This window comes from Martes martes, assembly GCF_963455335.1.
Source record: "Martes martes genome assembly, chromosome: 6".
NCBI classification, from domain to species: domain Eukaryota; kingdom Metazoa; phylum Chordata; class Mammalia; order Carnivora; family Mustelidae; genus Martes; species Martes martes.
Window position 1 is genome coordinate 7,392 of NC_137893.1, and position 20,578 is coordinate 27,969.

The 20,578-nt window shown below is 47.4% G+C and overlaps 1 protein-coding gene across 1 annotated transcript; it reads left to right on the forward strand.

Annotated features, from left to right (window-relative positions):
• Positions 1-3,085: 3,085 nt before the first annotated feature.
• Positions 3,086-20,072, forward strand: PSMB1 (proteasome 20S subunit beta 1). The gene is made up of 6 exons (XM_080806042.1): positions 3,086-3,721; positions 6,109-6,216; positions 9,602-9,683; positions 12,353-12,482; positions 18,026-18,132; positions 19,785-20,072. The coding sequence occupies exons 1-6, from the start codon at positions 3,609-3,611 to the stop codon at positions 19,968-19,970; spliced, it is 726 nt and encodes a 241-aa protein (XP_080662168.1). The 5' UTR covers positions 3,086-3,608; the 3' UTR covers positions 19,971-20,072.
• Positions 20,073-20,578: the final 506 nt, after the last annotated feature.

Consider the following 20,578-nt stretch of genomic DNA (forward strand, 5'->3'; position numbering starts at 1 on the left):
AATTAGCTTTAATACTGGCCATGTCACACTTGCATCCACTAAAAGACCATTGATTTGTTCCCCACTGTCACTTTTTACCTGGGGCACCTGTGTGGGTCTGAGGTTAGCAATTCAAGCCCAGGGAGACCCTGGGTCCCTTCACATTAATTTGGGAGGCGCTTTATCCTGAACATCGTTAAGGAGGGGGCCCAGCATCTTGGGGTGCTTTGCACTCCTTGATAACGAGGGGAGGAGAAGGAGCAGCAGAAGCCAGTGGCCCGGCAGGCACTGAGCATGGTGGAGAAGCTAGCTGTGTGAGCAGAGCCCCTGGTGGTGCAGAAACAGAAGGAGCAGGAGGTGGAGGCAGAGGTGCAAGGGTGCTACCAGAAAGGCTGGGAGCAGATTCAAAGCTTAGAGTAACATTCCCCACCCACCCCTGTCTGTCTCTAGGTCTCTCTGCAAAACAGGTTTTTTTCCTCTGGTCGATTTTCAGCTCGCTGCATCATTTATTTAAAACATGTCCTCCTGGGAGCCTGGGTTGCTTAGTCGGTTAAAGGTTAAATGGCTGCCTTGGGGGCACCTGGGTGGCTCAGTGGTTTAAGCCTCCGCCTTTGGCTCAGGTCATGATCTCAGGGTCCTAGGATCGAGCCCCGCATCGGGCTCTTCACTCAGCAGGGAGCCGGCTTTCCCCTCTCTCTCTCTCTCTCTCTGCCTGCCTCTGCCTACTTCTGATCTCTGTCATATAAATAAATAAAATCTTTAAAAAATAGTTTAAAATAAAAAAAATAAATGGCTGCCTTGGGCTCAGGTCAGGATATCAGGGTCCTGGGATCTAGCCTCCTGCTCAGCAGGGAGTCTATTTCACCCTCTCCCTCTGCCCCTCCTCCTGCTTGTGTGTGTGTGTGTGTGTCTGTGCGTGCGTGTGTATCTGCACACGCACACACTCTCTCATATAAATGCATAAAATCTTTAAGAAATAATAAAAAAAATATACATATACCCTCGTGGACCTTCTTTGGGAACAGACGTAATATTCCCCATCTTCCTGGGCAAAAGTTCTGAAAGAACACAGAACAAGACTATGACTAAATGAAGCCCAGAGTACCTGTCAGCATTGGTCCCTCTCTCAAAGTTGGCTTCACCAATTAAACCGAATGCTTCTTCGTTTCTGGTTCCTCCTCAAAGTTGGAGTTTCACCAACTGAACCAAATAGCTTCAGTTTCACTGACTGAACCAAACCAAGATCCCTTACTGGGAGGCACCTGAATGGGAGGAAGGAATCCAAAGGAGCCATTTAGGGGTCACCTTACATCTCTAAATGGTACATTGGCCAGACTGTGTTACAGTAAAAGATCATCTTTTTCATAGTCGTAGCTTCCTGGCTATATTCCTTTCACTTACTCAAAATTCGGCCCAGGGGGCTGTTTAGTGGGATAGAGGTGGAATCTCCCACTATGCACAAAGTTGACGTAACCCAACACAACCATCCCCCAACCCACACCAAAGCAGATCTGTCCCAAATTCGTTAATACACTGACTGTTATTCAAGTCCCTTTTAGTTCCTCCCGAAAGCCATGCCTTTCTTCAGGGAGAAAGCATGGACAGTGAAGCCGAAGCACCCAGCGCTTCACGGGGGAGAAGCGCGCACCCGCACGCATTCCAACGGACTTACCTGGTCCCACACGCGCCTTCCCCTTCCGCTCCAAACGAAAAACGAACTCGGCAGCTAGTGTCCTTTGGGAATCGCCGAGGAGTCCGCCTGAGACACACAGAGTCTCCCGGGCTGCAGGGACAGGTCCCGGCGACACCCCGCCGGAGACCAGCGAGCCCGGCGCAGCCAGCTTCCCGCAGTCCTCCAGGTTTCCAGCCCAGGAAGCCACCAAGGAAGCCATGGCACACCGCCAAGGCCAAGCTGCTCTGCCCCGGGACGCCCCAGGGGAATCTGGACGCCCCAGGGGCACTGGCTCACCAAAATGTTACCGAACCCCAGGCTTGGCTGCCCCCGGCTTGGAAAGCGCACACCCAGGGCGCCCTGGGCGGGCTCCGTAGTGCAGTGCCCACAGCTTCGGGTCTCCGGGTTGTGCGTTCAAGCCCCACATCGGGTGTGGAGCCTGGTTTTAAAAAAAGCCGGTACTCCCAGGGATGGGCTTTGGGTGGCAAGAAACGAGATTTACTCGGGAGGCCCGCCACGGGGAAGAAGGCGGACTCACGCAGCTTGAGAGTCCGCGGCGGTCCGCCCCCGAGAGGGGGCAGCGGTCCCAACAGTTCCCGGTTCGTGCGGACCGGACGCCGCCGGCCGCCCACGGGACCGCGGGGCGAGGCGGTCGGGCTTCTGCTTCCGGACGCGAAAGGCGCTCTGTTGCCTCTACAAAGGGGCGCGCGGGGTCCAGACGCACGAAGGAGGCCCCTTCCGCGGACTCGGCGCCTGGCGCCCGCGGGCCAAGGCGTCCCGCGCCGCAGCCGCTCTCTCCTCCGTCCACTCCGACGCCGGCCGCGCCCGGCTCCGCTCAGCTCCGCGCGCGGGGTCAGCCAGGGACCGGAACGCTCGCACGACGGCCGTCCGGGCTGGACGCTCCGCCGCTGACGGCGCCCTCGGCCCGCGCCCGCCCCCCGCCCCGCGGGCCGCGGAGAGGAGCGACCCCCAACACACACGCAGACCGCGTGGGAGCCCGCACGCGAGCGCGGCCGGGCACTCCCCCGGGCGAAGAGTGCGCCCCGCCCCGCACAGAACCCGCCAAACGTCCCGGCCGCACCCGGCCGCGAAAACCCGGCCTCGCCCTCCGCTCACGGTGAAACCCGCGGGAACTTCCCCGGAAACTCCCCCCAACCCTTCCGCGGCCCCGGCTACGCGCGCGTGTCCGCGGGGCCGCCCCACACGAGCCAACGCCCGCCCGCCCGCGTCTTCGAGGCGCGGTCCACGGTCGCGCGGGGCGCCGGCGCGCGGACTCGCAGGGGGTCCGGGCTCCGGGCTCCGCCCCGCCCCCGCCCGGGCTCCGCCCCGGCCCCGCCCCCGCCCCGCCCCGGCCCCACAGCCCGGGCCCGCGGCGCGCCGAGACGGGACGCGCGTTCCGCTGCGCAAGCGCGGAAGACTCCCTCCCTCCAGGCTGTCCGCCGGCTTTCGGGCGGGGACACACCCCGGCCGCTCGGAGCCGCGGGCGCCGGGCCGCCCCCACCCTCCCGCGCTCGTGCTCTGCCGAGGCTCCAGCCCGCGCCGGGACCGCTTGCTTCTGCAGCTGGGCCGGGCAACGCCCACAGAGTAGTCGAGCTTCCACAGTTCAGCCAATTTTCTTGTATGGTCAGACTTTGAAATTTTTGTCCATCAGGCGTGAATTCCAATGTTTTCTTGGGAAAGGAAAACCTTTCTTAGGGAAAAAAAGAAACCTGGCGGCCTCCTCGGAATAGGGGGCGCCTGGCTCTCCACGGGAGCAACGACAGCCGCGAGATAGAGCGGCCGGAAGGAGCGCCGCCGGAGCCGGAAGTGACGAGACTTCCGGCCGGGCGCCCTCTCGCCGTGAGACCGCGGGAGCCGCCGGAGCCGGAAGTGACGGGACTTCCGGCCAGGCGCCATCTCGCCGTGAGACAGCAGCCGCCGCCGCGGGATCCGCCGCCGGAGCCGCCCCCGCCGTGCGATGCTGTCGACTGCCGTGGGGTGCTGGGGACCCGGCCGAGACCCGGCGATGGAGCCTCCCAGCACCGCGGGCCCCGTGCAGCTGCGCTTCTCGCCCTACGCTTTCAACGGAGGGTAACGGCCCGAGAGCCTCGCTTTCCCCCGTCCCTGCTGCAGGCTGTCGGCGACCTTCGCGGCACCCGCGCCGGCCCGCCGGCCCCCCTCTCCGTGCGCCGCGGGCGCGGCTGCGGCCTTGCGTGCTTCGCCTTACCGGCCGGTCGCCCGTGTCGCAGCGAGGCCGTAGACAGAAGTGGAGGCCTGGCCGGGACTCCGAGGCTCCCCTCGCGGTCTGAGCGGGGCTCCGGCCGGACGGCGAGGCCGCGGGGGGGCCGCCGGTGCTCGTTGGGGCCGATGGGTCGGCGTCAGGACGCGCTGGTCGTGGGCGCACCGTCAGCGGAACCACGCTCGGCGTTTTACGTAAAGGCTCGGTGCCCGCGTTTGCGAGTCCGCTTGCTTCGGGGGGAAAGGGAGCGGAGCGACCCCTTAGTATGTGCCTTCCCGCTCGAGGCGCTGTCCGTAGCTTCCCACCCCGTTCACGCGGACCCGGTTCTTGGCGACGGCCGGGAGTCAGTCGTGTCCGGACGGGGTCGGACTTGAACGCAGACTGTCGCTGTGCTGCAGAGACGAGGCGGCTCTCGTTTAGCCTTGTTGCCGCCACTAAAGCTCGGTCCCGTGCAGCTTCTTGCAGCCGCACCACGTTACCTGCGCGGGCGAGTCCGGCAGAGAAGCTGCGGAGTCGGTGTGCGCGGTTCCCGTAGTAGCTCTGCGGGTAGCGGAGGTTCCTGCAGAGCAGCTAGTTTAACCGCGTTACTGGCTCCTCTGGTCGTGGGAGGGTGACTCCCGAACGGGTCCCTCCTCTTGGGCTTCTTGTTTGTTTATTTGCTTATTTTTTCCTTTGGGGCTTCTTAGGTGAAACCTTTCTCCCTCGATTTTCTGCTGTCGCCATGAGTCAAGATACTAGAACAAAAGTCAAGCTCATTATTCCTCAGTCCCCTTCTTCGCACTCATAATGAATGCCGCTTCCTGCTTTACCAGGTTTAAAATCTTGGCTGTCACAGTTGGCTCTTCCTCTTCTGTCACATTTTGGTAGCTCCAAACACTTGCACAGTTGGTGTTTTTCCCGTATCCCCGCTTCTTCCAGTTCGTACTGCTCCTACATTAATCTTACGGGAACAGCGCGTTCATCCATTTCACGCACCGTGTTACTGTCACAGTAGCCTTCGTAAAACTCCACTCAGCTTTGCAAGTGGAACTGTTCTCTTTCCAGAACCTGAGGGTTTCTGAAGTCACACGCATGTCCTTCGCATAAGCCTTACGTGCTTCCACCAGCTCACAGAGAAAGGAGCGCCTTAACGAGTTGTGTGTATTTTTTGGGTTACTCCCTGGTTCCCTTTATTCATTGCCCCTGTGACCTGGAACGCTGTCCTCTTGTACTTAGAGCTTCAGTGCATGTCCCGCCTCAGTGAAAGTAATGGACAAAGTTTTCTGAACGCTCGTGTTCTGTGAAGCACTGTGCTAGGTGCTTCTGTGATCCGTGTCGTTCAACCCTGTCAGTCATCCTGTTACACAGGAACTGTTAGTACCAACGTGAACTTGGACAACTTGCCGGCCGTCACAGAGCCAGGAAGTGGCAAGGCCAGGTCTCCAGTAACTCAGGATCCCAGGGATCACACTCTCCTTCCTCCTACCTGTGCCACAACAATCACAGCTAACACTGGAGGACCAGTTATGTTTCAGGCACAAGTAAAAGGGCTTTACAGTTACTAACTCCTTTAATTCTTGCAAAATCCTGATAAGGTAGTTACTGTTACGATCTCTGATCTGTATATGAGGACACGGAGGCCTCGGGATGTTAGGCAGCTTACCCACAGTCTGGAGAGATCCAGAATTAGAACTGGATAAACTTCTTTGGGAATTGGTCCTTTAGGTCTTTTCAGTAAACTGTTAGCATGAATCATACAACAGTAAGAGGAAAGGTTTGTTTTTTGCTCATTCATTTCCAAAACATGGTGTTTACTAAGAGCTTGGATGTAAAGAAATGAAAAGTATTGAGCCCTTCTTTCAGCTCAGAGAGCTTTTGTTGTGGTACCACTGTCTGTACCTCATCCCTTGGGCAGGGTTAGGGTCCAGTTTTGTGATATCAGTATCTTGCACAAGGTCAGTATTTAATGTTTTTGATGATGTTATGATAAGCTAGTGGTTTTGTGTTACCTTCTGTTAAGTGACTTCTGCTTTGATTTAGGCTTGTGTTTTTCAGGGAGTACTTAAATTTTTCTTTCCCAGATGACTCATAGGAAGGGGTCCTTTCCCTCTGATGTTTCATCTTTCATCTGAGTCCTGCTCTTGCTCAAATCTCATGGGTTTTATTCCAATATGTGCTACAGGTAACTCTCCTCTAGAGAGAGGTGCTATTAATCATCCACAAATATTCGTTAATTTTTGTGTCTCCCCCCCCCCCCCAGTACTGTATTGGCAATCGCTGGAGAAGATTTTTCGATTGTTGCTTCAGACACTCGATTGAGTGAAGGGTATTCGATTCACACCCGGGATAGCCCCAAGTGTTACAAATTGTAAGTAAATATTTCTAGGGATGCATTTCCCAGTGCCTTGTGGTGATGTACTGCTGTAAGAGATTCCAATTCTAAACAGTTTATTTCATGAGATTTTAGATTGCGTATTTGGAGCTTAGTTTGCATTTTTGTTAGAAAATTGCTTTCTAAATTAGTATTTCCCAATAATTCAATGTGTAGTCTTAATGATATTTGCTGTACTGGCAGGAAATATTCTTTTTTTTTTCTTTCGTTCTTTTTTTTTGCAGGAAATATTCTTACCTTAACATTTTATCATGAAAACTTTCAAATATACAGCAAAGGTGAAAGATTTTTACAGTGGACACCTGTGTGCGGTCACGTGGCTCTTATTGTTAACATTTTGTATAGTCACGTTTTCACATAGCTTTGCATTCTTTTATCTGTTAACCCATTGCATGTTTTTTTAATCTCCCACTTTTTTTTTTACCCAGAACATTTAGCCAGAATCTAAGTAGCTATATCTGTGAGCCACAGTCTTAATGGGCTAGCTATATTTTTTCTAAACCATGAAAATGAAATATGCACTGATAGGCGTTGGTTTGTAGTTAACATTTTTGGAAACAGTTACAAATGGTGGTTAATTCCTAAGTTAGTCCACAAGAGCCTGTTAACCCTGAATTGTAGTAGGAATGGATTGATGGGGTTCAAGTCCTTTGGATAGTGCCCTGTGTTATGAGTAGGTAAAGAAGAGGGTTCTGTCTTCTTTCCTGGCCCACGGCCAGCCTATACCGTCTTCTAAAGTCCAACTGATGTTTGTCTTCATCTTCCCAGTCCTCTTCATGTACTCTTTTTTTTTTCTCTCTGAGACTTTATGTGAGAGAGAGCACGCGCATACATGAGAAAGAACATGCACAAGGGGGCAGAGGGAGAAGCGGGCTCCCTGCCGAGCAGGGAGCCCAACACAGGACTCCATCCCAGGACCCTGAGATGGTGACCTGAGCTGGAGGCAGACGCTTAACTGACTGAGCCACCCAATACCCCTCTTCATCCACTCCTCTTCCATCTTTCGCTATCCCTTTCTCCTCTCTAATTCATAGTGCCTGGATGCTACCTTTTTTCTTCTAAGATGTTTCATAATTTGAAAGTAGTAAATGTCAAAGATAAAATTTAAGAACATGACTTTACAGATACCATTGTCATGCAAGGTTCTGCTTATCTTTGTAATGTTCTACTTTAGTGTGTGTGTTTATGAATGGAATACCTGTTCTTTTTTTTTTTTATGAAGTACTACAGGTATGTAGATAGATAGCACATTAATAACGTCTTCTGTCCTTATCATCCATCTTCAGCACTAAACCACACGTAGAGTTGAAGCTGCTTGTGTACACCTAATCCCAGGCCCTTTGGGGCTGACTTAGAGCCAAACTTGCCTCTTCCCCACCTGTTGGAGAGTCTACATTTAGTCTTCATTCTTTGCATGCAGACTCTCCTCCCTTTAATGTACACCTGAATATTTGGGAGAAGCATCTTAAAGCTCCAAGATTTTGTCCTACCCTATTGGTATTATTCACCCATCTTGATACTAAAGACACTGCAACCTTACGGGAGACTGGAACTCTTTAACTCAGTGCAGTGAGATTGGTTGTAGGGATGGGTCAGGAAATGCTGGTGATGCCCCCAGAGCTGTCAGTCCCCCTGGCTGGACGGGTATGGTTTGTATGAATCACTCATAAATTTCTGAAAGGAAGAGTTTATCATGTGACTTCTGCAATTATCTTGATGATATTGATACAGGTTTCCGTATAGATTGATACTAAAATTCAGAAGTCTTTGAGACCTGGTTGAATTTGTTTGGCTCTACCAGAATTTAATCAGTTCCACGGTGGTGCGCATTTAAGTTGCTTTTTGTTTGGTTTGTTTACGGAGCCATTAACACAGCATGTATACTTTCACAAGTAAGCCTATAGTAATCTTTGCAAACTTACATGAGTATGTTTACAGGATGTATTTCTAGCAGTGGAATTACTGGATAAAAGTGATGTTCACCTAAATTTTTACTGGATATGCCAAATGACCCTTTTAAAAAGTTAAATTAATATATACTCTTGCCCAGTTATTTATTAGGAGTACCATTTTCCACAGCCTCCCAGCATTAGGCATTATTAGTCAGGCCAATAGATTGAAGTCATCTCCTGTGCAGCTTTGGATTTGTGAACAACATGAAGGATCTTCATATGTTCATGGTGACTTGTGTTTCTTTTTATGTGACTCATGTAACTGTACCGGTTTTTCCATTGTTTTTTGTTGTTGTTGTTTAATTGAGATGTAATGGACATATACAGTGGTTTCTGGTGTACAACATAATGATTCTATATTTGTGTGTATTGCAAAGTGATCACCACAACAAGTCAGTTGACACCTGTCACCGTATGTAATTATAGAATTTTTTCTTTTGTTGAGAACTTTTAAGATCTGTTCCCAGCACCTTAAAACATTCAGTACAGTGTTATTAATTACAGTCACCATGCTGCACATTACATCCCATGATACAGTTTGTTAATGCTTTTGATATTGATAGGAGCCCTTTTAGACTAAGGTTAAAATTAGACTTTGGTCATATCTACTATAGGTTTTATTTTTTCTTTATCATTTTTCTCTATATAAGTTTTAATCTGAGGAGTGCGTAGGTGGCTCAGTGGGTTGTGTGTCCAGCTCTTGGTTTTTGCTCAGGTCATGATCTCGCAGTCGTGAGACGGAGCCCTACGTCAGGCTTACCGCTCAGTAGGGAGTCTGCCAGGGAGTCTTTCTCCCTCTCTCTGTCCCTCCCTCTGCTCGCTCACTCGCTCCCTCACTCTCTCACATAAGTAAGTAAATCTTTTTAAAAATTTTAATTTGCGGGGCACCTGGGTGGCTCAGTTGGTTGAGCAACTGCCTTCAGCTCAGGTCATGATCCTGGATTCTTGGGATCGAGTCCGGCATGGGGCTCCCTGCTCGGCAGGGAGTCTGTTTCTCCCTCTGACCCTCCTCCTTCTCATGCGTGTGCGCGCGCGCGCGCTCTCTCTCAAATAAATAAATCTTTAAAAAAATTTTTTTTAATTTGCTGTGTAGTCACATTTATGAAACTTCTCTATGTGGACATTGGGTTGTATCATATTTAAGTAGGTGGCTCCCAACCCAAGATTGTATCACCTGTGTTTTCTTTAGGCCACTCATTCTTTCATTCTTCTGTAAGTCTTTGATCTGCATATAATTAGTATAGCGTAGGGAATAAAGTGATGACCCCCTCCCCACAACAACAAAGGGCTAACTAGTCCCATTACCATTTGGTAAATAGTGGGAATAGGAGTTTTAAATTTAAAATTGCCCAAGGCATGTTTTACTTTGTTATCTGACCAGCTCAGTTTCTGAAATGTGCTTTTTACAGAACAGACAAAACAGTCATTGGATGCAGCGGTTTTCATGGAGACTGTCTTACCCTGACAAAGATTATTGAAGCAAGACTAAAGGTAGATGCCTTCCTTACGTGTCTGTGCTATGGAAAGTTAATGGCAATTCTCGCACTGTTGGAAGCGTATAGCAGGACTGTCGTTCAGAGTAGCTGGAGAAGCTCTAGATCGGCTGCTGAAGCTACACGTAGCCCACTCTAAAAATGAAATGATACTGTTAATGCAGCCACGTGAAAGTAGCATCATGTGAAACTGCAGAATGTTCCCTTTGTTAAAATCTCTGTGCAACATAAAGGTTCTCTACCCTTTTCAAGGTAGCCTGGGAAGGGTTTCTTCTGAAGGTAGTCTTCAAAAACAAAAATTCTCTGGAGGAGGCAAGCTTCTAGATAGGTGCTTGGTTTGGAATGCCATTAGCTGACATGCTTTCCCTCTTCACAGCATTGCATTCCTAGTCGACAGGATGCATGAGCAGGAACAGGAAGAGACAAGGCAGGAGTGTTTGGATGAGGAGGTACAACCCAAGCTGTCATCACCTACCACCTTGGTAGGCTTTAGTTGACTGCCCGCCAGGGAAGTTTTGATACCTGAGGGGTAGGAGTGGAACAGCAGGAAAGGGTGGTATGAGAAGGAAGTGAGAGAATGAGCCTTTCTAACCTGTTCTGCAGATTCTAAAGGGGCTGACAGTTTCACTGCCTGCATGTTTTTTGTGTGAGATGAGTAGGCATGAGGAACAAAGGAATACTGGCTTTCAATAAAAGCAGAGGCATGTCAATTTTTTTTAAGATTTTATTTATTTATTTGACAGAGAGAGAGGTCACAAGCAGGCAGAGAGGCAGGCAGAGGGGGAGGGGGAAGCAGGTTCCCCGCTGAGCAGACAGCCGGATGTGGGGCTCGATCCCAGGACCCTGAGACGATGACCTGAGCCGAAGGCAGAGGCCTAACCTACTGAGCCACCAAGGCGCCCACGTCTGGATTTTTATTAAGCCCTGTGTATGTTAAGCAATATGTAACTTCCAATAATTTCAAGGAGAGTAGGCTAGGAGTAATTTAGCCTGTATTAAAATGGGATTTTAGGGGCACCTGGGTGGTGCAGTTGGTTAAGTGTCTGACTCTTGGTTTCAGCTCAGGGCATGATCTAGGAGTAGTGAGGTGGAGCGCCATGTCAGGCTTTGCCCTCAGAATGGAGTCTGCTTAAGTTTCTCTCTCTCCCTACGCTTCTCCCCTCCCCTCCGCCCCTCCACCCTATGTGCGTGGGCATGCTCTCTTTTTCTCTGAAAATAAGTAAAATGGATTTTATCTGTAATAGTAACTAGTAAACACGTACTCTTCACTGGCAAAAGTACAAGGGTGGAGTAGGGTTTACTTCTGTCGGGTGAGCGTCACAACTTTCACATCGTTGGTAAGGGCACCTGATATGTGAAGAAGTTAGCAGAGGTGGTCACATTCTGTCTTTGCCTGGTTTTGAATAACACAAGATTATATGCACTTATGAATGATGTCATAGGTACTGGAGTATGTAATAAATTTAACCTGTTTCTGAATAATTTTGAAATCGCTCGTTGGAGTGTAGACATGATTTCATTCAACAGTTAACCATTTATTAGTAGTATTTGAAATCTTTACATTGAACGCTTCCCTGATGTACATTTATTGAAATGTTTATATGATTCCTGGTACATATTTTGTAAATGAAACTTAAGTACAAAAGTACATGACTAGCAGAGTAGTATTGTGTTAATAAAATATACAAGGAACAGTGAATTCAACATAACTACACAATCCTTGAAATTTTTCTTTCATATATTATCACATAAATGGTGTGGTGATTAAAGTGTTGACGCTTGGTTTTGAAACAAAGATTTTTTTTCCCAATCTTTTTTTTTTTTTTGGTATTTTGACTGATTATTTTGGCCTGTATTCTTAAGTAAATATTAGAGATGCTTGTTCTGTGGCTCCTAAATTTGTGAACTTAAATTTATTTTATGTTTGTAATTTTTGTAGAATTTCTCTATTGGATAATTTAGGATTCCCTAAGACTGCAGTAAATCTAGAATTCAAAATCACTATAAGGTTTGCTTTGGATACTTCTATTCTCCACTGTAGATGCTTTAAGGAGCAAGACCACTTCCCAGAGTAAGGGTCCTGCCCTCACACCTTCTGTTCTCACAGGTATCTGCTCTACAAAGAGAAGGGCTTGTATCTGGGTCTGATCAAGGGTCAGCAAACTTGACCTGTAAAGGGCCAGAGAGTAATTATTTTCAGCTCTGTGGGCCATTTACTCTGCTGTTGCAGTGCACAGGCAGAGGTAGATATATGTAATGAATGAATGAGACTATGTTCTAATAAAGCTGTTTTTGCAGAAGCAGTTGGTGGGCTGGATTTGGTCCACAGGCTCTAGTTTGCTGACCCTGGCAGAGGTAGAGGAGAGCTGGACTGAAGTCTTCCTCCCAGGTCACCCCACTTAAGCCTCACGTGTGTGCGTTTGCTCTTGAACGAGCAGTTCCTGAGATAAAGGTGGCATGGGAAATAGCTGGGGGCAGGTTTAACGTTCTTTCCCTTAAAAATTTTTATAGCCCTCCCAAATGGTATGCTAGTATTACTGTGTGATCACAGAAGAAGTAGGCATCCTTTCACCAGGTAGGCGTTCACCCTTTAACTTTATTGTTCCTCGTTCTAGTCTGTAATATAACCTGCCTCTCCACGCCTGTTACTTTCATTAATACTTGCAGATGTACAAGCATTCTAATAACAAAACCATGACGACCGGGGCGATTGCCGCCATGCTGTCCACAATCCTCTATTCAAGACGTTTCTTTCCCTACTACGTGTACAACATCATCGGGGGACTGGATGAAGAAGGTAGAATTCTTTCATTCTGGAAAATGGAGTGGGGGTGGCATTTTTTAGATAACGTGTGTTTCCGTGTAGAGTTGAAAAGAACCATAAACACCATCTTACCCAACAGTTTTATTTTTCCTAAAGCAGTAAGAAACTGAAGGTAAAAGGAAAATAAAGAGATGATCCTCAGGTTGTATCCGGAAGCCCTGATAACGACTAGTCTTTTCTGAAGATCTCGCATGAGTTCAGTAGTAGATTCAAATTCAAATTAGCATTTGAATCTTATGGAGAAGCTTGACCTAATGATCATTCTACATTCCAAAAGTATTTGACTTTTAAGTTTTTAAAATGCAATGCCTTAAAAGAAATGTATGCATTTCCAACAGTGTATTCAGGACATTCTGGAGGGTCTAAGAAAATCAGTCTTTGTTACCTGACACGTCCATCCTGTTAGAGAGCAGGGACCCCGGTGGTGTTCACTGGGTCTCATTTGGGTTGACTTTCATTTGCTTCCGGAAACCAGACACTATCTCTCAGGACAGATCTGTGCCACCGTTTACAGTAGTCCGTTAAAAAAAAGTTATAGAAATGTTTGGCCGATAACAATATATTAAAATACATCTGCTGAGACGGAAACTTCTGGATGGTAAGGAGTTGGGCTCCTCTCCGCTCCTGTATCCACGTTTTACTCCCCGCCCTTCTGTTCCATGGGCTTTTCCTTTGTTTTCTTTCTGTCTTAATAGCTGCCCACAAATGCAGCCTCTGGGAGCATTCTAGTCGTTTTACCTGCTGTGGTCTAGATGTAGACAGGTTAGGGTGACACAGTGTATTTTGAGGCTTTCAACCTTACTGCAAACTGAGAGGAAATGTAAAGCATGGATAGAGTCTCCCCGCAGACTATCTCGCCAAACCCAACATGCTGGACAATTTTTTTCACTTAAATTGTGTCTGACTTGAATGTCAAATAAAGTCAGGTTTTAGCAACATTAATGATAGCTGCCATTGAATTTTAGAACGCCAGACAGTATCCTTTGAGTTTTACTGAGAGAGAGAGAGAGAGAGAGAGACCAGTTTAGGAATGCTCACATCTACTGAGGGGCAAAGCTAAGGTTTGGGTTTGAATCTGTTTTGAGTTCAGAGCCCTGTTCTTTGATGTTTTGGTGGTATTCTCAGGCATTTCCAACTGTCTTTTTTTTTTTTTTTTTTAAAGATTTTATTTATTTCTTTGACAGAGAGACAGCAAGAGAGAGAGAAACAGGCTGAGCAGGGAGCCTGATATGGGGCTCGATCCCAGGACTCTGGGATCATGACCTGAGCCAAAGGCAAATGCTTAATGACTGAGCCACCCAGGTGCCCCTCCAACTCTTTAAATCTTCTCTGGTCTGCCCTGATTATCCTTCATGTTTATTCTTATTTTTTAGAGGATTTCATGTGACTAGGAGACTAGGAGAGCAGTGCTCGTTATTGAGACTTTTAGGGTAGCTGGGTCAGTGGCTGTCCTTCAGGACACTGGGGTCAACGGCTGAACTTAGGACAGTGAGATCAGTGGTTATCCTTAGGACACTAGATCCAGCAACTGCCTTTCAGAATAGCCAGTTCAGTAGCCGTCTGCTCTGACCTCTGTGCTATTAAGTCTCTACTTACAGTCATGCTTTAAAAATCACCCCCCGCCCCCGGCCCAGTTATAAATGGCTTTAGTTTTTCTGTAACAAAAACAGTAGTACTTGTAGAAGTTTTGAATAGTACGAGAAGATGCTGGAATGAGAGTAGTAATCACGCCAACCTTCTACTTTGAGAGGAATTCTATTAAACTTCTGGTGAGCATGCTTCCAGATATCTTGGCGGTCACGCGTGCTGTGTGCTGTGTAAGTAGAGTGTGTAGTGCATGCGTCTGTCCATGGGATGTGTTGTAACGGAGACAGTTTTATGCCCGTGAGTAAAGATTTGTAATGACTCAGTGACTGACTGACATAGGTTGTAGCTCCACCAGCATTGGCCTAGCAGTCCTCTGAAGGTCATTTAAGTTGTTTGCAGTTTCCTTAATAGAAACAATGTAATGAACATTCTTGTACATATAGTTTTGTAAATTTCTTAACCACGTACACCTTCCTGGGAAAATTCCTGGAAGTTGAGTTGCTGGGTCAGAGAACACATATTTTTGTCATGTTGATGCCATCACTGGCTTGCTCTAGGAGGTTTTTTTGCGTCCTTTACCACTATCAGAATTAACACCTTTTAAAGATCTTTTTTTTTTTTTTTTTTTTTAAGATTTTGCTTACTTATTTCACAGAGACACAGCGAGAGAGGGAACACAAGCAGGGGGAGTGGGAAGGGAGAAGCAGGCTTCCCGCCAAGCAGGGAGCCTGACTCGGGGCTCAATCCTGGGACCCTGGGATCATGACCTGAGCCGGAGGCAGATGCTCAATGACTGAGCCACCCAGGCACCCCATTTTAAAGATCTTTATGCAGTTAAGTAATAGTTTATGGTTTATTTATGTATAGCTTTTGTATATTCAAGTTGGGCATTTTTTGTGTTTATTGACCTTTTCATTTCTTTGGAGACTGACCTATATGCTGAAACTTTTGCTCATTTCCTTATCTGCACATTAGTCTTTAAAAATTTATTTATAAGAATGCCATCTAACTGTCAGCTCTATAATGTATGCAGTGGATGCCTCCCAGGAGTGTTTTTTTGTTTGTTTGTTTGTTTGTTTGTTTTTAAGATTTTATTTATTTATTTGACAGAGAGAGATCACAAGTAGACAGGGGGGCAGGCAGAGAGAGGGGGGAAGCAGACTCCCTGCTGAGCAGAGAGCCCGACGTGGGGCTCGATCCCAGGACCCTGAGATCATGACCTGAGCCGAAGGCACTGAGCCACCCAGGCGCTCCTCCCAGGAGTGTTTTGTCTCTTACATTTTGGGGGCTGTCTAGCTATGGCAGAATTTTCTGAATTACATATGGTCCAGGCTAATGGTCTGTCTGTTTTTTTGTTTTTTTTTTTTTTTTTTTTTTTTTATGATATTGAGTGTCCTACCTTGTTAGAACTCTCCCATCTAGGGTTTATCTTTATTTCTTTCTAGGACTTGTTTTGAATTTATTTTTTACATTGAAGCTGTTGTGCTTTTTTAAGATTGAGCATTATGGTGAGGAAAAAACACCCTATCTATAGTCAAGATTCATGCCATTCTGCTCTGATGTTACAAATGTCTCTCTTGCCTTTGTTAAGTGGGGGGAAGGTCTTTGAAGCTCTGATCTTCAACTTACCCCACCCTTCTTTTCCTTCAATGTGTTGTGTGTAGCTTTTTCTGAGATTGGTTCTGCCTTTGGTTAAAACTTGGGCCTCGTTTTGGGGCGCCTGGGTGGCTCAGTGGGTTAAAGCCTCTGCCTTTGGCTCGGGTCATGATCCCAGAGTTCTGGGATCGGGCCCCGCATCGGGCTCTCTGCTCAGCAGTGAGCCTGCTTCTTCCTCTCTCTCTCTCTGCCTGCCTCTCTGCCTACTTGTGATCTCTGTCTGTCAAATAAATAAATAAAAATCTTAAAAAAAAACAAAACAAAACAAAACAAAACTTGGGCCTCGTTTTACTTGTGGCTTGTTGGCCCGCTGAGAGATAGAGTTACTCTTTGGCTTTGTAGTTGCTGTCCCTTTTTCGTGTGTTGAAGTTAGTGAACTGGCCACTGGGATCTCCGTCTTGCCCCACACTTGATCCCAGCAAAAACGCTTCCCGGGTTCTTCTGGGCGACCTCGGCACCTCAGACACTGCCTTCTCAGCAGAGAGTTGTAAGTAATTCTGCAGCCGAAAAAGCACACACTGCTAAGGGTAGCAGAGGTCCATGGGTGGGAAGACAACCGTCCTCATCTCACATTTCGCAGGTTAATTACTAAGGTGTTTAATTTTTGGTATAATGTGTTTTCAAGATCAGATACATCATTTTTAAGTCCTACCTCGTAAATGACCCATGATTTCTCACACCCAAAACACAAGTGTTTTTAAAAAAAATTACAGTGGCACGTGTGCTTTGTAACAGATTCAGTACCAAAGCCTACAAGATGATTCCCTTCCTTTCTTGCCTCCAGTCCCACAGAGATAACCAACTACAGTTTGCAGTTTATCTCACCGTACTTTTTGTGTGCTTGTACAAATATGTGTATGTTTTTCCTGTGCTTTTAAACAACATAGGACTGTGTTAGACGTATTATAGAGCTCTTCATTTCACATTGTCTTGTGGTTGTGGGCGGTGGGGCAGTGCCATCTTCCTCTTCATTCCAGTTTGTGCTGGTGAAAATACGCCTTCCTGTAGGTAGATCTAATCTACAAGTGAGATTGCTTCTGGGTCATAGGGTGTGTACCTTTACATTTAAATAGGTACTACTGCCAGATTGCTGTTTCAAAAGGCATAGCAATTTATGCACCCTTCAGGAGAGCCTGAGAGGCCCATTTTTCTTCCCCTTGTAGTGCTCTGTAACTGCTAAGAGTGGGTGCATTCACGGGTGCCTGGGTGGCTCATTCCGTGAAGTTCCTGCCTTTAGTCCAGGTCCTGATCCGCAACCCAACCGGCTCCCTGCTCATGAGGGAGTCTGCTTCTCCGTCTGCCCCTCCCCCTGCTCGTGTGCACATGCGTTCTCTTCTCTTTCTCAAGTAAATAAAATACCCAAAAGAAGAAGAAAAAAAAAAAGAATGCGTACATCCAGATTCTGGTTTGGTGGTTTTGTTTTGTTCTGTTTTGTTTTTTTGTTTTTGCAATAGTGATCAACTCCGGTAGTACAGAGCAGAGTGATGACGTTTTAGACAGAAACGTTTGCCTGCGGTGTTTGTGTTTTTCTGAAATTTTTCCTTTATTAGAATCAGTTTTTTTTATAGCGTTGATGCTAAAGAGTGTGCTTATTGCTTAGTTTAAGAACACACAGTGAGGGGCGCCTGGGTGGCTCAGTCGATTAAGCGGATTCCTTCAGCTCAGGTCATGATCCCAGAACCCTGGGATCCCTGTTCAGCGGGAACGTGCTTCTCCCTCTCCCTCTGCCTGCCACTCCCCCTGCTTGTGTTCTCTTACACACTCTCTCTCTCTGTGTCAAATAAATAAAAACTTTAAAAGTAAATAAAAAGTAAAAACACATAGTGAATCTTCTTTGTGACTGTTCACATTCAGCAGAAGAATTTTAACTCAATCTATGCTAGAAGTACACTAGTTCATTTTTTAGCAATGTTGTGAGGAGCTTGGTGCAGAACTCAGAGCAGGAGCTGTGACGAACCAGTGTGCCTGTGAGACCACATAAGGTTTTGGGAGCCACTGGGTGATCCATGATGTCAGCCTGATGAGAGCAGGGAGCTCCAGGTGGCAGAAACACCATAAGGAGGCAGGAATGGGCAGGTGTGCCTCTGAACACATTCTGGGAAGAGGTGAGCAGACCCCTGGGTATAACAGCGGATATACTTCTTACTGAATTTGGCTGGAATTTTAGTTAAGTGCGTAGTCCATTTGTGTCCCATTTGGACTAGGTTTATTCTTGCTGTGATCTGGGATTGGGGTCAGGATGGACCCCTATAGAGATGGTTTTATTCTTTCAGGGAAGGGAGCTGTGTATAGCTTTGACCCTGTAGGGTCCTACCAGAGAGATTCGTTCAAGGCTGGAGGCTCAGCCAGTGCCATGCTCCAGCCCCTGCTTGACAACCAGGTAAGAGACTGCATCCATGTTGCTTGTGACGTTGACACAAAGTGCTTTCCTCTGAGTTCTCCTGTTTGCCAGCTGAGGAGAATGGAGACATCAAGGCTTTCTTCTGTGTCCCTGCTGAATTTGTTTGGCTGATTTTCCCTACCCCAGTCTTCCTGTCTCTGTTTGGCTGGCTGTCTTGTGGCCTCTTCCTGCCCCCAAGGCGGTAGCATCTTCTGTGTTCTCATGAAGTCCAGGCTCTGGTGTCTGCAGTGGTTAGTGGTTGCTCCGTGTTTTCAGTTCTCCGGCACCTTTACCTGAAGATCTTGAAAATAACCTTTCTCCCAGGAGCCCTCCTACACCATTGGTGGGAATGCAGACTGGGGCAGCCACTCTGGAAAGCAGCATGGAGGTTCCTCAAAAAGTTGAAACTAGAGCTACCCTTCCAACACAGGAATCGCACTACTGGGTATTTACCCTAAAGACACAAATGTAGTGATCCGAAGGGCACGTGCACCCGAATGTTTATAGCAGCAACGTCCACAATAGCCAAACTGTGGAAGGAGCCCAGATGTCCATCAGCAGATGAATGGATAAAGAAGATGTGGTCTATATACACAACGGAATACTATGCAGCCATCAAAAGAAATGAAATCTTGCCATTTGCAATGATGTGGGTGGAACTAGAGGGTATTACGCTGAGCGAAATAAGTCAGTCAGAGAAAGACAATTATCATATGATCTCCCTGATCTGAGGAATTGGAGAGGCAGGGCAGGGGGTTGTGGGGATAGGGAAGGAAAAAATGAAACAAGGTGGGATCGGGAGGGAGACAAACCATAAGAGACTCTTAATCTCAGGAAACAAACAGGGTTGCTGGAGGGGAGTTGGGGGTAGGGATGGGGTGGCTGGGTGATGGACACTGGGGAGGGTACGTGCTATGGTGAGTGCTGTGAATTGTGTTAGCCTGATGATTCACAGACCTGTACCCCTGGGACAAATAATAAACTGTATGTTAATTTTTTTTAAAGTAAAAAATATATATCTTTCTCCCCATATTCACCATTTTTCTGTCACCTAATTTTGTATTCTAACTTGAAAGTACATTTTTAATTTACCCCTTTTCTGCTACTGTTGCCTAAATTGAGGCCTGCATTTCCCCGCATCCTTTTGCCTCCAAGCTTCCTTCTTTGTGTTTCTGAAATATATTACAGATGTGTAGCCACTTGTGTGTTTTGCTTATCTGCCTCATCTCCTGCCAGTCTTCTTCACACCCGGACCTCCAGTGTGGTGTGCCTGCCCCGTCACCAGGGCTTCGGTCTGCAGCGTTACTCTCTCTGACCGTGGCTGACCCTTCACACTCCTGCACTCAAGTGTGTCTTCTGCCAAAGCCTTTCCCTTCAGGTGACCTAGTTGTGGCTGCTCGGGCTCTCCTGGCCCTTTTTCCTTCTTCCTGGGAGCTCCCTGTGGAGTGGAGCTCTGCTTTCGTATGTCCTCTCTAGACTGTGTGTGCTCCTCAGGAGCGGGAGCTCTGTCTTAGTGAATGAGTGTCAGGTGTCATTGCTTTTCAGCTAGGAGACATACCAGATTTGTGTGATCTGTTCATTACGAATCCTCAGATGCATGAAGGCATTTGTACTGTCGTGTGATGACTCATCCAGCTTTCCTGTCCCACCAGGTTGGTTTCAAGAACATGCAGAACGTGGAGCATGTCCCACTGTCTTTGGACAGAGCCATGCGGCTCGTGAAAGATGTCTTCATTTCTGCAGCTGAGAGGGATGTGTACACTGGGGATGCACTCAGAATCTGCATTGTGACCAAGGAGGGCATCAGGGAGGAGACCATTCCCCTGAGGAAGGATTGATTTCTGTGCTGTTATCATTATCACTTCAGAACTGGTTAATTTTGTACCTTGGAACTGTTGGACTAATGTGCTTTATTAAAAAATAAAGGCTGAAGTAATCAGTGTGTTGTAACTTGTGGTCTCTAAGCTGGACAGATCTAGAAAGTAGAATTTCTTTTTCCTTTCATTTCCTTTTTCAAAGATTTTGTTTATTTGAAAGAGAGCGAGTGAGTGACAGCATGAGCAAGGGGGAAGGAGAGAAGCAGGCTCCCCGCTGAGCAGGGAGCCTGACGCAGGGCTCGATCCCAGGACCGTGGGATCATGACCTGAGCCGAAGGCAGTCATCTATCAACTGAGCCACTCAGGCACCCCTTCCTTCCTTTTTCTGCTTCTCATATTTTTCTATCTTCCAGAGCTATTTTTGTATTTTAACCCTTTTTTAATTTTTAAATTTTTCTTAACAAGCTCTACATCCAACGTGGGGCTCAAACTCATGACCCCAAGATCAGGTTACATACTCCACTGACTGATCCAGCCAGGCACCCCTGTTTTTGTATTTAAAAGATGAAAAAACAAACAGGTCATGTCAGTTTTTTGCTTCTATTTATTTTTCCAAAGGTTTTATTTGA

What these genes read in the sequence shown, in the direction of transcription:
- PSMB1 (XM_080806042.1), top strand. Translation starts at nt 3,609, where the DNA reads ATGCTGTCGACTGCCGTGGGGTGCTGGGGACCCGGCCGAGACCCGGCG. An exon ending in TTATTGAAGCAAGACTAAAG is followed by an intron (nt 9,684 to 12,352) that starts GTAGATGCCTTC and finishes TAATACTTGCAG; the next exon opens with ATGTACAAGCATTCTAATAA. An exon ending in CGGGGGACTGGATGAAGAAG is followed by an intron (nt 12,483 to 18,025) that starts GTAGAATTCTTT and finishes TTATTCTTTCAG; the next exon opens with GGAAGGGAGCTGTGTATAGC.